At 17.1% G+C, this 16,700-nt stretch overlaps 3 protein-coding genes across 4 annotated transcripts; all 3 read left to right on the top strand.

The window, feature by feature from the left end:
• The first annotated feature begins 2,278 nt into the window (after positions 1–2,278).
• LOC122717779 lies at positions 2,279–8,251 on the top strand. The gene is given in 4 exon segments (XM_043942171.1): positions 2,279–2,456; positions 2,709–3,039; positions 5,633–6,175; positions 7,475–8,251. Coding segments are annotated over 4 exon segments (1,704 nt in total). The 5' UTR covers positions 2,279–2,321; the 3' UTR covers positions 8,170–8,251.
• A 3,862-nt stretch (positions 8,252–12,113) lies between these two features.
• Positions 12,114–15,418, top strand: LOC122717771 (dehydrogenase/reductase SDR family member 4-like). Of its 2 annotated transcripts, XM_043942160.1 has the most exons (6): positions 12,114–12,450; positions 13,193–13,370; positions 13,525–13,749; positions 13,967–14,101; positions 14,174–14,341; positions 15,355–15,418. In XM_043942160.1, the coding sequence occupies exons 1-5, from the start codon at positions 12,329–12,331 to the stop codon at positions 14,339–14,341; spliced, it is 828 nt and encodes a 275-aa protein (XP_043798095.1). In that variant the 5' UTR covers positions 12,114–12,328; the 3' UTR covers positions 15,355–15,418. The 2 variants fall into 2 exon arrangements, with proteins under 2 accessions (XP_043798095.1, XP_043798094.1); XM_043942159.1 differs by lacking the exon at positions 15,355–15,418 and having other exon boundaries at positions 12,115–12,450; positions 14,174–14,466.
• Positions 15,348–16,048, top strand: LOC122717772 (bublin coiled-coil protein). The gene is made up of 3 exons (XM_043942161.1): positions 15,348–15,456; positions 15,638–15,821; positions 15,983–16,048. The coding sequence occupies exons 1-2, from the start codon at positions 15,348–15,350 to the stop codon at positions 15,802–15,804; spliced, it is 276 nt and encodes a 91-aa protein (XP_043798096.1). The 3' UTR covers positions 15,805–15,821; positions 15,983–16,048.
• Positions 16,049–16,700: the final 652 nt, after the last annotated feature.

Below are 16,700 nucleotides of genomic sequence, written 5' to 3'. Positions count from 1 at the left end.
CACAATAAATGTTTTTTTATTACTTTTTCTTAAATACTTTTTTCATGTGAATAATAATATATAAATAGAATGTAATTATAAAATTTTGATTTAGTTAAAATATATATATTTTACAAAATATTATGTTTAAATTAAAATTATTTTATAATATAGTTAAAATTGTGCCAATTGTTCATAGAAATAAGTAACTTATATTTATATATGAAAAATATCAATATGGCACAACTAATAACATTGTAATATGATTACATTACATTTCCAAATGAAAGTTTATATTTTACATAATTAATTTACATATATTACATAATTTATATACTTTATAAAAAAAATTATACATTACTATTATATTACATTATATGTACCTAACTCTAATTAAATACTTATACTTTCTTTTATTGTTAAATGTTATTTATATATTGTTTCAATATTGAGAAATATAATGTTAAAGAAATCTATATATAAAAAATAAAAGTAAACATAAATGCAAGTATATTTATTTAACAAAGAGCATAATAAGATAAGTATATAGATGAAAAAAATTTTATGAAATAATAGATATATGTTATTGTAATTATAAATTCTTAATTAAAAATGACTTAAGTTTAAATATATAATATATTTATATAGTAGTATATATATATATATATATATAAGAAAATAAACTTGAAAATGTTATTTATTGCATCTTATATTTTATTTTATTAAATCCAATATTATTGTATTAATTTTCAATATGATATATTTTTTTTACATATATAATATGCAGATCAAAATGATCATAATTTTCAATTCTTTTCTTATCAACTAAAATGTAAATAAAATTTTGCAAAACATTTTTTCACAAAAAAAATGAAAATTTATAACTTAATGCATTTAAATAAATTTAAATGTGGAATAGTTGTGGAATAATCTAACAAAAAAAATACGAAACATATAGATATGAAAGAAAATATATTAATTGTAATAATATGATCTAATTCTTAATATTAATTATACTAATTGAAGATCAAAATTATATATATTAGAGATATACATTATATATTTATAGTAGAAATTTTTTTTTTTGATTATCAGAATTCTTATTAATAGAACAATCGATTGACAAAACTTTTATTAATAGAAAGATCAATTTTATTAATAGAAAGTTCAATTATTTGAACACTGTCTAATTATAAAAAATAAGAAATATCTCGTTCTAAGAATTATTTCGATTATGCTTCTTTCTTCTTTTTTTCTCTAATATAATCTATAATCTTGTTCTTCGTTTATTCTTTATATGATAGATTTTTGGATTATTAAAATTTATAGATTACAATGATATTCATATTATTCATATACATATATTAAAATAAAAGCGTATCGTATTTTTATCATAAAATTTGAAATTATAAATGGATTATAACATGATAACATGTAACAAATTTATAATTAAATTAATTAATGATATATAATTTATAAATTAATTATCTGTAACATAAAATAAATATAATATAATATAATATAATAACTGAAATTCATCAAATAAATATTATTTACCATCAAAAATTACCATCAAAATTCATCATTTATCATCAAAAAATATTATTAAATTTGGTTTAGAATTTATTTATTATTAATATCTATTATTTATTTATTATTAATATATTTCATAATAAATGATCTTTAATATAAATTCAATTTATTAATTGTTATATTTTGCTTCTGAAATTCTATTATATTTTTATAAATTAAGATAAATATTTAAATTATATATTTCGGATGAAATATATAAAATTCAAAAGAATTTTAGGATAGGATCAATAGATATAAAATTTCAAGGAAAATCCAAATATAAAATTTTAATTTTGGATATTTTTTAAATTTCGAGATATTAATGAAAATATTATATATTGAATTTTCTATATAGATATTATTGATAACGCATCATTTTTATTATAGAAATTTATTAAATATCTAAAAATATCTCGATATCTAAGATGTTCTATATTCAGTTTTCAATTGCTTTCATGAAAAATCATAAATATCTTCTAAAACCTCCTAAATATAGTAAAAATGTTTAAAATTTAAAATTTCCTTAAAAATGTCGATAAGTATGAAAATATCGATATATGAATTCTGATTTTTCGATTATGTTTAGTCTCTATCAATGTTTTATAGTCAATGGTATTACGATAATAAAATAAATACGTATAAACACATATATTTATATTTATATATGTATCTGTATGTATCTGTGTATATGTATGTGTGTGTGTGTATATATATATATATATATAAATATTCAATTGAATTTAAATTTCTAGTATTTTATATGATTTAACATGTCTGATCATCACGTTGGAAAAGGTTATACACCATTACCGCAAAATATAAGCAATACTGATACTGAAGATGAAGAAGATTGTTTGGCACAACCAAATGAAATTCCAAAAGATCATGTTGATGATACGCAATTGGTATAATGAAATTCATTTTTTTTTCTACTAATAAATCAGAAATATAAATAAATGAAGAATAAAATCGATGAGAATTGATATATTTGAATATTTTTATCTTTATTAATATATTTTTAATAACCATAATTTTATTAATATAAAATAAAAAGATATACAATTATAGTTTTATATAGCATTACAAATTTTATAAATAATATAAAATATGAATTAAAAATTAAAAATATGTAATAAAAATTCACATAAAAATTGTAGCAATCAACTGTTATCCTTGAAAATGGAGTATATTATCCACTGGATGAAACACGGAATTTAGAAAATCGTACAAAAAATGGACAAAATATGTTGAAATATTATAGAGATGATATACCAATAATGGTTGTTGAAGGCAATAATCAAAATGATTTATGGAAAAGACATGATATGTCTCTTTTATGACGATTGTGTTTGGTTGCTTCTATATTATTATGTGTCATAACAATAATTATATTTCTATATGTTTTACCATGTGATAATTCAATGGTATGCCCTTCAGTAAATGATCCTCAGTCATCTATATCTTGGGATAAAACTTTACAAGGAATAGGTAAGTTGTATAGGTAAACAATTTTTATATTAAATAAAGACCTGATTTAATGATATTAAATTTAATTAAATTTTTATAAATTTATTATAAATACAATATTGTTTTAATTTTTTTAAAAGCTTTAGTTTATCAATAAAACAAGAGAAATTTTGAAAAATATATTTTTATTAATTTTAATCTGATATGAATAAAAAAAATCTTTAAAAAAATTTTTAATTTCTATTAAAACAAAGATAAATAATATTAAAACAATTCTTACGCATATAATCTACAAATATAATCTAATCTAAATTTAATTATATTTCATTGCATTTCCATATTATCAGAACATATTGCTATTTATTTATTCATTGGCATTTTCAGTTTTTAGCTAACAGATACAGATTCATTAAAAGAACACATTTGCAAATACATAAAATCTTTGAAATCATAAATCACATATAATTTTTTATTTTATAAAAATTTTTTTTATTTTATAAAAATTAATAAAAATATGCCATTTTATTAAATTCTCTTAATTGAAATACATATTTAAAGTTTAATTTTAACATCTTTTTTTCATTAATTTTTTAAAATTTTAATTAAAAAATTGTAATTAAAAAAATATAATTAATACTTTATATAATTATATTATATAATATATAATACAAATTATATTTTTTTATTTATACATATGATATAAATTTTATTATCAATAATTGTATTTGATTACAAAAGTTTATATAAAAATATTTTCATATTTTATAAACATAACTATGAAATAGAACTTGAAGAGATTTTTTTGCATTTATTAAATATTATGGATATTTTATTATTTTTTTATTTTAATATTACCAATTATGGATATTTATTAATTTTATAGATATTTTATATAATTAATCATATAAATAAACATTAATTAATATTAAAAAAAATATGTTAATAAAATGCAAAGAATTTAATATAATAATAATAACTAATAATAACTATTTTTATTAATATTAAAATTAAATAATTAAATTGAAAAATTATTATTACTATTATTAAATTATTATTATTATTATTATATTCTTATAATATAAAAATACTAATGTTGATATTTAATTATAAAGAAAATGTAATTTCATATAATTTTGGTAATTTGAAATATTGTAAATTTTAAAGATTTGAATATTATATAAGATTTTGAACAACTTTTTTCTATGTATAACTGCCGTTCAGTTTTAGTTTTCAAGATGTTTGTAAAAAATAATTGTTACTATATATTGAATTTTGTTTATATACTTATAGTGTCTATATATATATATATATATATAACAATATGTGCATTAACATATAATAATTTATATAGAGTATTTTATTTTAATATTTTATTTTATTTTCTATTTAAGGAAAGAGGAATTGCATTGAGTTGCTAATTGTCTAGATTTGATAGAATTCTAGCCTATTTCCTTCATAAATACTTCAAAAGTGTAATAAGGAAATTCAGAAATGAAAAGAATTGCATGTGGTTCATGAATTGTCAGTTGAGCTTATCCTAACTAAACTATGCAAATTATTCAAAAAAATATTTTATACAAAATTTTATACAAAATGTATTTTAAGAAAAACATCTTATGATGACTATCAGATTTATCTAGATGAAGATAATTTTAAGATTTCAAAATATTTTTTGCATTTTTATATGAAATTATGTTTTTATTTAAAAATTATAATGTATTCTAAGACGAATTCAATTTAATTTAATTATTTATATTAATCTTCAAGGGATATTTATTAGGGAGATTTTATTATTATTAATTATTAAAATTCTTATTGTCAAAATTTACAATTATTTATATTTTGATTTATATATAGTTTTTTCCTCATTGAGATTTTCCTCATTGAAGTCATTAACATAATGCATAATACGATTTATTGATATTTATATATATATATAATAAATTATTATATATATTATTATATAATAAATTATTATATATATATATAAATTATTATGTATATATATTATATATAAATATATATATGTTTACATAAAATATCTATTATTAGAATTACTATTTATGTTATGTGAGCATTTTAAATTTTGTTTGTAGCTACATAAACTAAAAAATTTTTCAAAAAGAATTGACCATTTTTAACGATATAAAGACTCACATAAGAAATATCTACCAATAAATTAATTGTGATACTTTTTGAAAGAATCAAACTATCATTTAGGAACAAACTAAATCATTGCATCAATGTACAAATTTTTTTCAAATATAAAATAGCTCAATTATTCTATATTTTATTTTTGCGAATCCAAAGGATATTGTTACGTATATACATATAAATTCAATATAGTAATAATATTTTATTTTTTGCAAATATCTTGAAAATTATGCGATAATTTAATGCACAAGAAAAAATTATTTAAAATTTTATTCTATATTTTCACATGTAATTAATTATTATTAATTAATTAGCTTGTCTTTTATTATAATATATTTTAAAAAAAAGAGATTCTCCTTTTCTATTATAAAGACAATTATTTTAATATTAGATTGTTTTTAATGTTATTCTAATAAAAAATTAATAAGATAATAATTAATGCATGATTATATATTTTCAGAGTTACATGGTCCTATCTCTATTATACATGGAAATCCATCAAATCTTATATTCCTGGTTCGTGGACAACAATATACAGGAAATAATACAAATAATGATCAAGGTCAAATATCAGCAGAAGGAGGAGGAATAATGTCCATGCAAGGAAATAGTGGTTTACCATTATGGTTGGTTTCTTTAAAACGACTACCTACTGAAATTGATTGTATTTCAGTCGATACAGATCGATCTGGGAAACCAGACTGTATAGTAGTTGGAAATCAAGGCCTTTTGGCTAGTATTGAACCTATTGCAGGAACTATACATTGGAGTTCAAATATTCATACATTTGAAAAACTACCTTTAATTTTATCAGATGTTGATTCAGATACAGTAGAAGATTTTTTAAGTATAGAAATAGCAACGAAAAATAATCTTGTTCTTTTATCTGGTGCAACTGGTCATCTTTTAGGACGATATTCACCTAAAAATTGTTCATCTATTGATATAAATAATCATTTTAACGATACTATATCTTATATTTGCTATAATAATAATGGAAAAAGTAAGTATAAATTTAATTATGAATGTACAAATATAAAAAAAATATAAATATAAAAAAATACAAATATAATTTAATTATAAAAAATTTAAAAAAGAAATTTATTAAAAATTTTTAAAAATATTATATTTTGTTTACAAAATTAAATTAATTATTATAGATATTTCTTTATTAATTGTTAATTAATGTAAAGATAAAAAAATTAATATATTAAAAATATATTATTAAAATTATTAGAAATTTTAATATATTTTCTCTATACAGGATATTCCAAAGTACATGGGATATATATATATATATATAAATATACAATCATATGTAATGCTATTTATGAAAATAATTTAAAAATTATTCAATTTTTATTTATTTTTCAATTAAATCATTTTCAAGTAAATCAAGTTTGATAATTTTTTAAATTTAAATGATTAGCTAATTAGATACAAATGAAGTCAATATACAAATGATATGTAGTTATTCTACATGTGAAAGTATAAAATAAAATCGTTTTATCGTTTATGTTTTTGTTTTTTAGAAATTCAAGATTAAACATTTACAATCAAAGAATCATATAAATGATAAATTTCTAAATTCAATTTTTTCAAAAACTAATTTTTAAAAAAAAATTTTTTTTTTCATAATAAATGATATTGTGTATTTCTGGCTTTATATTATGTAATGTTAAATCAATTTAATAATTCTTCAAATTATGACTTTGAAATGATTTTGAATTTAAAAATAAGAAATCTTATTGTGATAAATTATTTTACTTATATTTTGAATTAGTTCAGAATGAAATGTTACTAATTATATATGATATTACTATTAATATACTACTATTATAAATGACTTCACACAGAATTTTATTGTACTTGGATATAATACATAATCNAATTATTTAATATATATATATATAATTATTTTCTTTTATTTTCATATTTAATATTTCATATTTCTAAATTTAAAATTATCTCAAAAATATGATATGAAGAATTGAATTTATTTGAATATTGCAACAATATGAAATTAGAAATATATAGTAATATATAAAAAATAAAGATTTGATTTTTTATTGAAAAAAATACCTGTAATATATAGTATATTAAAAATTAATTTAATAAATTTAAAGATTAACTTTTATTCAACATTTTTTTATCAGATTATTAAACGAAAAATCATAATGACATATCATAAATATGATAAAAAATTTTACATTTTATTTTTAAATAAAATAATGATTAATAATTAAAATAAAATTGATATTTTTATTTTAAATTTATTTATTTTATTTTTTATTTTATACAGATGTGATTAAAACTATGACTATTAAAGGATTATTACATATTATGAAATTATCAGAATATAAAAAAAAATTGATAATGAAATCAACAATGACATTTCGAAGATTTAAGACTTTAAAATTCAATGAGGAGAATAACTGGAATCCTACACCATATCACTATTTATCCATTGAAAACAAAGGATTATGTCCAGGAGAATTTTGTAAAGCTACTGTAAATCTAACATTGCAAAAACATGGAAATCAACCAATAATAATATGGGATCACGTTAATCCTAATTCTTTTGTTTCAAAACCAGCTTTCTTGGTTATGTCTGGAAAACCTTATACTTCGGGATTTGTCATTAAGTTTTGGCAATGGATTAATTCAACATCTGAACATATAGAAAAAGTATCTATTGTTACAGAAAAAAGACTAGTAGAAAGAGTATTAATAGTTTTTGTAAATTATACTGACGTGCAAATTAGAAATGCTAGTCAAACTGATATTATTCAATTATGTCGAGATGCAGATTGCCAACCAAATTTGAATTTACGTACTCGTTTTAGTTCAATTAAAATTGATTGTATTGATGAAGATGGATTTCCAGAATTAATAACATATTGGTCTTCATATGATATAGAAGCAACAAAGATACTAACATCAAAAGTGCAAGTTGTAAAATTAAATTCACTTGTAAATTTGCCACATACAAATTAATTTAATTTAATTTTTAATTTATTTAGTGCTTATTATTTTATAGAAATAGCTGAAAATCATTTATAAAAACTGATTCTTCAATTCTATAATATAAAAGTATTAATAAATTTTAATAAATTTAAATAATATAAACATTTCAAAAAAATGAAAAAATTTATTTCATTAATATATTTAAATATAATAGCATTACAATAGATTAATAAATTATATCTGTCTATAGATTTATTATAACTAGTCAACACTTGATAGTAATGTAATAATGAATAAACGCCTAAATATATACATATATATATTTAAAATGATTATATATATTGTGTGGATGTGTGTACACGAATGAATGAATAATAATTTTCATTTGAATGAATAATAATGAACAATTAGTTATAATTATTAATATTCATATTCTAAAAAAATTCTCTTGTCTCTAATGGTGCCTTGTGAAAGCTGTATAAAAAAATTATGAATAAATATAAAATTTCCAAAGTAATTAGATGTTATTAAAAAAAACATTAAAAGTTTTCTATGATTCACAAAATTTTAAAAATGTTTTTTAAATACTAGATTTATTTAAAATGTATAGGAAAAATCATTTTATTTAAATTTATTTAATATTAAATTTATATGAATTAATAAAAAAATTAATTTTTTGCATATAAATATTAGTATAGTATTATAAATTATAAATAGTAAATAAAAATCTCTTTCTAGTCATATGTACTTATTTATTATTTCAAATCATATTATTATTTTCTAATTTATAATTAATTTTATTTTTGTTTTATTTTCGTTAAATATTTTCTAAAATTTAATAAAAATTGCATTAATTACTAACTTTAATTTATATAATACTATTTACAAAATATTTAAATATTAACATGTACTTAATTTTAACGATATATATATATATATATTTTGTTATAAAAGAAATATATATAAAATTAATATTAATTATTTATATATAATTTATTTATATATATAATCATAAAAGTTTAAATTTGTTTCTTTCAGTAGAGTATTTTTTATATTGTACTTTATAAATATGAGCAACTTATTTTTATTTACCTAATTTATTATAATAAAATAATATTATTAATATTATATAATATTAATAAAAAATTTATATATATTAATAAAAATTAAATAAAATCAGAACTATTTTTAACATCATAAAAATATTCAGACACTTTAAAAATTTATAATGAAATAATTAACGAAAATTAAATATTGATTTTGATATGTTTTTCACATCTTGTTCTGTACAACATTTTATGTAATTTATTATCTATTATTAAAAATTATGCTTTATTAACGATATTCAATATTTTATTTCTATTTTAAATGGAATTTATAAATACATCCCAAAAATATAAAAATATATTTCTCAGATAATTTCATGCATTTTTTTTTGCAAAACTTTCGTTATGGCTTCGTTAACAAGTTATTAATAAAAATTAATAACTCAATCATGGAATGCGTAATCTAGTTGAGTTGCAATGGTTGACTGTGTATTATCAACTGATATGAAAAAAGTGTATTAAGATACCCAGATATAATTGTATAATTGCATATAATATATTCAAGATAAAACAGATCTGGGTAATTTTTTTCCCAGAGAAACACGAAATGGTTAATAATAGGAGAATCGAAGGAGAAATTATATTGTTAAGGATCGTGAAGAAACGAAAAGTAAAAAAATCTAAAATCTAAAAGCAAAAATTATTTGAAATGCGTTTTTAGTTAAAATGAAGTATAAAACAATATAAATCGAATTAATTTTTAATCAATTGAATTTAATCAAGTTTCTATTCTTCTAAGTTATTAATAATGTTGATTTGCTAATTAATTAGAAATACTGTTTGCGATTGACAAAAGAACTTTTAAAGAAAGATAATTTATATTTAAGTTTTATAAGTTTTAACTAATATCTTTGATTCTGTAATCATGTAATGTATACAGTAAAAAAATCTATAACATAGATTATAATATAATAATCTGATTTATATTACGTTTGAATTTATTGTAATCGAAAGAATTCCAGTACTCATTGATTAGATAAACATAAAATAAAAATTATAAAAAATTAACTTTTTTTATTATATAATTTTTTTTTCACTCGTGACATTTTCAAATTTTAACCATCGTTATCATTCCTTGATATATTATGTTATCATTAATGAATCTTAATGAATTAGTTCCCTTCTTTTTTCCAATTTTAATGACCTTCAAATATATTGTTGCCAAGCCAATGATACAACAGCGATATCAGTTTCAGTATCTGTATGACGTCGATTTATAATCTATCTATTTATACATAAAAAAATATATGAAGTTAGTATCCAAAATATATAATAGAAATATATATTAAATATAAATCAATATCACTATATTTAATATGTATTCATGTATTCTTTCAGATCCGCAAAATACAAACAAAATACAAAATAATTCTTGAGCAACTAAAATGATAACAATAGATACAGTGCGAGACACATTTTGAGTACTATGATATATAAATAATGATATCTAGCATATATTCTGCTATAAATATATACAAAATAATATATGTATAGGCGAAATTCAATATAATCATTCAATATATATAATATAATTCAATAATCATTATTTTTTGCAAAATATTTCAAAATTAAGGCCAATTGGTAATTATGTACAAAAAAAAGAAATTGTTCAAAATGATTTCATAATATATTTCAAACTAAGATTAATGAAAAGGAAGCTATTCGGTTTGATTGATTAATTGATGATGATTGAGATTGATTAATTTCTAATTCGTAAATTAAATAAATGTATAAATATATACTACGCAATTTTTTGCAAATTCATTCTAAAGAAATAAAATTGATTCCTATATCTTCTTTTAAAAATTTATACATCTTTCAATTTTATGTTATAATTTGCGAACTATAAGAAATAAAGAAAAGATTTTTAAACATAAATTATTTATTTTAATGAGAAATATCGTTTAATAAAAGATTTATCAATTGTTCATCAAATGTAATTAAAAAAAAATTATAAAAATTTTACAATTTTTTTAAATTTTTTTATATGAAAACTTAATCAATAATTTAATCAATTAATTTAATTAAAAAATTTAATCAAAATCAATTTTAATAATTAATAATAAAATAGCATAAAAAGTTTTGTTTTATTACAAATATAAATATATCCAGAAATAATATAGGAATATGCATTAACTTAAAATTTCTGAATTTTTTAATTTCAAATAATATTGCTATAAACTATAATAATATACAAAAATATTTATTATAGCTTTATCGAATTATTAATAAAAATATGGAGTGCGAAATCTAATCAAGCTGCGATAGTAGCGTTGACTGGGTAACAACAAATAAATTTAAGTAATATTTAAGTAATATTTAATAAATTTAATAAATTTAAATAAAATTTAAGTAAATTTAAGTATTAAAGAAAATACATTGAATATTTATTTATTCATTTATATATATTCATAATAATATATTCATAATTTATTCATTGTAATATAATTCGATATAATTTTTATCGATAAAAAAAAATTTATTAAAATATAAAATATAAAAAATTTATTTAAATATCCTCTATATGCTTCTAAAATTTCAAAATTATTTAAATTTGCGATTTGAGAATTTTTTCTTAAGATTTTGATCAATACTTCAAAAATTAATAAATATTTAAAAGTAAAATATTTAAAATTCCATGCGAATGCGAATTTTATTAAATTTACTGAAATGAAACAATCTACGCGACAAAAATATAATCGATTCACATACATATTTATAATAGGTTAAATTCATATCTATAATTAGTACTTATTTATTATTATTTATCAAATTTGAATAAAGCGATTACTTATATTCTCCTACCAAACAGGCTTTGTAATATTATCAAGTTTTTATATGTTCAATTCATATTTATATAACATATTTATATAACATTCCTTCGTAGCAAATTTATATCAGGTGCACAATAATCTATATTCATTTCTTTAAACAAATTTATAGATGTTTATTTGTAGTTACTTATAGTTACTTTTTAATATTTTATATCATAGTTACTTTTTAATATTTTATATCATATATATGTTTTATTTTTAATTTAATATTTTATATTAATTATATTTACTTTAAAATATTTTATTACAATGCTACGTTCTTCATTAAATCGAACTTGGCAACAAATTAATCGTAATTTAGGAAATAATACAGGAATAAAATGTAAACGTCTAGAAGAAAAAGTAGCAATTGTTACAGCATCAACAAGTGGGTAAAGTAATATTTAAAAAATATAATTCTCTTATAAAAATTTTATATTTTTATTATAAAAATTATATATTCTAATTTTTTTTTCATTAAATTAATCGAATGTAAAAAATATATATAATTTAATATATTATTATATTGCAATATTATTATACATGTGAAATACTTCTAAAGATTTTTAAACATAAATTATTTATTTTAATGAGAAATATCGTTTAATAAAAGATTTATCAATTGTTCATCAAATGTAATTAAAAAAAAATTATAAAAATTTTACAAATTGATTTTGAAACATAAAAGATCATATATACAATTTTTTTTGTTAAGTTATAAATTTATAAAACATTTAATTTTGATCATTTATCAATATGAATATCTAATCAGAATTCTTAAAAAAAAAAACTTAAAGACAATGTAAATAATATATGATATTAAAATATCATTTTAGAAATATGAAATAAAAATTAAATTTTTATATATTAGTTTATATGTTTATTTGATTTCTAAAATCAATCCTTCAAAGATATTGAAAATTAATAAAAATTAATAAAAATTAATAAAACCTGTATATATTTAATTATATACTACTAATTATATCTTTTCAAGTTAAGTATCTTTAAAATCATAAGATAAATAAATATTGTATGAAATAAAGTTTATTTTACATAATTTAATAATTAAATTATTTAATAAATTATTTTTAATAATTATATTAATTTTTAATATATATATTTCATTTGTTGTAGTATTGGTTTTGCAATAGCAAAACGTTTAGCTGAAGAAGGTGCTAAAGTAGTAATTAGTAGCCGTAAAGAATCAAATGTACAACAAGCTTTAAAACAACTTAAGTCTGAAGGTTTAAATGTTTATGGTACTATATGTCATGTTGGCAAAAATGAAGATAGAAAATCTCTTCTTGAAAAAGTAAATTTATTTATTTAATATATAATATATAATAAATATTTAAAAATTTTATATTAATACTTTTATAATTTTATATTCTACTTTTTTGCAAAATGATAATTTAATAATAATATTTTAGATTATATAATTTATTAATTATATAATAATATTCTAGACTATACAAAAATTTGGTGGTTTAGATATTTTAATATTAAGTGCTGGCACAAATCCAAATCCATGTAATCTTTTTGATACATCAGAATTATTATGGGATAAAATTTTTGATATCAATCTTAAAAGTACATTTCTCCTAATGAAAGATTCTTTACCATTTTTGAGAAAGAGCAAATCAGCATCAATAACACTTTTATCTTCAATAGCAGCATATTCACCATTAGAAGTAAGTAACTATACTATATATAAAAATAATACATCTCTTATCTCATATAATTTCTTATTTTATACATTATTAATACAATATAATCATTTTTATATAATAATTATAATAAATATAATAATATAATAAATTATATATATAAATTATATATATTATTATATATATTATTATATATATAAAATATATATATTATTTATTTATATAAAAATTAATATTAAAGTTATTAGGTGCATATTCCATTAGCAAAACAGCATTATTAGGACTTACACAAATGGCTTCTGTAAGTCTTGTATCTGAAGGAATTAGAGTCAATTGTATAGCTCCTGGTATTATAAATACTAAATTTTCACAAATAGTATGTACATCCATATTCCTTTTTATAAATAGTTTATTATTTAATAATATTAAAATGTAATACACTTCATAGCTTCGTGAAGGTGAGTTACAAAAAATACTGTTATCAAAAATACCAATGCAAAAATATGGTAGTGTAAATGATGTAGCAGGAATTGCTGCATTTTTAGCAAGTGATGATGCTTTATATATTAGTGGTGAAACTATTATTGCTGCTGGTGGATTCACATGTAGACTTTAAGTATGTTTTATATTGTTGATACATCATAAAAATTTTATTATTTGATAAAGATTATATTATTTGAAGTTACAAGTTAATTATAAACTAGGAAATACATATTAATATTTTTAGTAAAATTTTGTAATTTAAATATATATATATATATATATATATATATATTATATATTTAATATTATATATAATATTATATATAATATATATTATATATTATATACATATATGTATATAATAATATGTATTACAAATATAAAAGACAACTAATACAAATATAAATTGGAAAATATTGTAATATAATTTTTATATTTTATAATTGCATAATATAATTACAATAAAGAACTATTATAATAAAAAAAATGAAATTATTTATTTAAATTACAATTGTAATGATTATAAGATCATTATATTAATTTAATAAGATTTAAATATATTTATATTATTATTTATACATATAATTGAAATTCTATTTATCTATTTAGAGAATATATCAAAAATCATGAAACTATTTATTATAATTGTATATGTAATTTTAAAATAATTTTTTTATAGATATTTACAATTTAAAATTTCATCAAAATCGTTAGATTTGATAGAATCTTCTATTTTGTGTTCTTTATCTTCATTAAAATAAATTTTTAGAAATCGAATATAATTTCATGAAATTTTTTAATGATATTTGATATTTTTCTTTAAAATTACTTTAAAATACATATTTATAATGAAATTATTGCTTTTGTGAAAACACTGACAAATATATAAATTATGGACATTATATAAAGAGTCAAAAATTAAGAATTATCTTTACAAAATAAATACAAATAAAATAGAAAATAGAATATATTTATATAACTTCATTTTCTGTTTTTTATTTAATGAAATTAATTCATTAAATCAAAAAAATTAATTGAAAAATATTCCATAAAAAAAAAGTTATTAAAATATGATTTTATAATTCTTGGTTCACTCTATATGATACATATCGAATGAAAATGGTTATTGGCTATTGGTAATGGCAGATAAAAATATGGTTCAAAACGCAGTAAAACCAAAAGAAAATCATGAAGGTGATGAAAATGGATGGGAAAATGAAGAAAATGAAGAAAATTGCAATGATGCTGGTAAATAAAGTATTTTTGCATAAAAAAATATATAACATAAAAAAAATATTTTATTAAACACTTCAATTTCTTTTTATACATTTTTAATATATTTATTTTATATCTTATATTTTTATATTTAAAAAAGTATATATATAATTTTATTAATTAAAATATAAATATTTTAATGTTATAATTTTAGAATTTGAAGCTATAAATGCTCAACTAGATCAGCTTAATTCAGTGTTGGATAACCTCGAACAAAAAAATGACGATATTCGTGCAGAATTGATTCAATTACTACAATCTAATCGTGAAGCAAGAAAACAATTTCAAGAATTTCAGGATTCTGTAAAACCAAATTTATAATATTTTATTTTGGACGGGTATATAATTTATACTCTATTCACATATTTTTCTATAAATATATTATAGAAAAATTTTCTATAAGTATATTAATATACTTTATTAATATTTATATTAATATTTATATAAATTTTTATAGTATTTTAAATTACAATAAAATTTAAAAAATTTTTTATTTCAGATAATAATGATATATTGTAAATATATTAAATAATAAAACAATATAATAATACATATATATTATAGAGTATATTACAATATATTATAGTAAAATGTGCCAATATTTAAAAATGGAACATTCCTATTAAAATTTATATATGTAAATTCTCTTTATGTTCTTTATAAAATATACATTAATATTTATTATGTATATATGATATTGTATATATAATATATAACTTAAATTATATTTATTATAATTTAATTATATTATCAATAGAATTCTATAAAAATTTCTGAATCAAAATTTTGAATTAGAAATATGTTAAGTTTGTTTGACCAAATATATAATAATAATAATAAATATATAATCATAAATGATGAAGTAAAATCTCATGTTCTATTAATTCAATTAATTCATTTAATTCAATATCAGCATGATATAGTATTATTTTGAGCAATTTCTTGTTTTAATAATATCACATCAAAATTGCATAATACACATAATGTAAATAAGAAATTTTTTTTTTTTTTTTGATATCCATACTTAATATCATTTTTAAATTTATATTGAATATAGATTTATCTATTTGATTTGGTCTATTTTTCATCAAAAATATTCAATTATATTATGTATTATATTATTATTAAACAATATCTATACATATATGTAAAATATAAGATTTTAGACATATTTCTCATAATAAAAGCCACGTTTTTTATTATTATTAAAAATATAT

This window comes from Apis laboriosa, unplaced genomic scaffold (genome assembly GCF_014066325.1).
Source record: "Apis laboriosa isolate Shangri-la unplaced genomic scaffold, ASM1406632v1 scaffold58_cov148, whole genome shotgun sequence".
Taxonomy (NCBI): domain Eukaryota; kingdom Metazoa; phylum Arthropoda; class Insecta; order Hymenoptera; family Apidae; genus Apis; species Apis laboriosa.
This window is presented reverse-complemented; position numbering and strand designations above follow the sequence as displayed.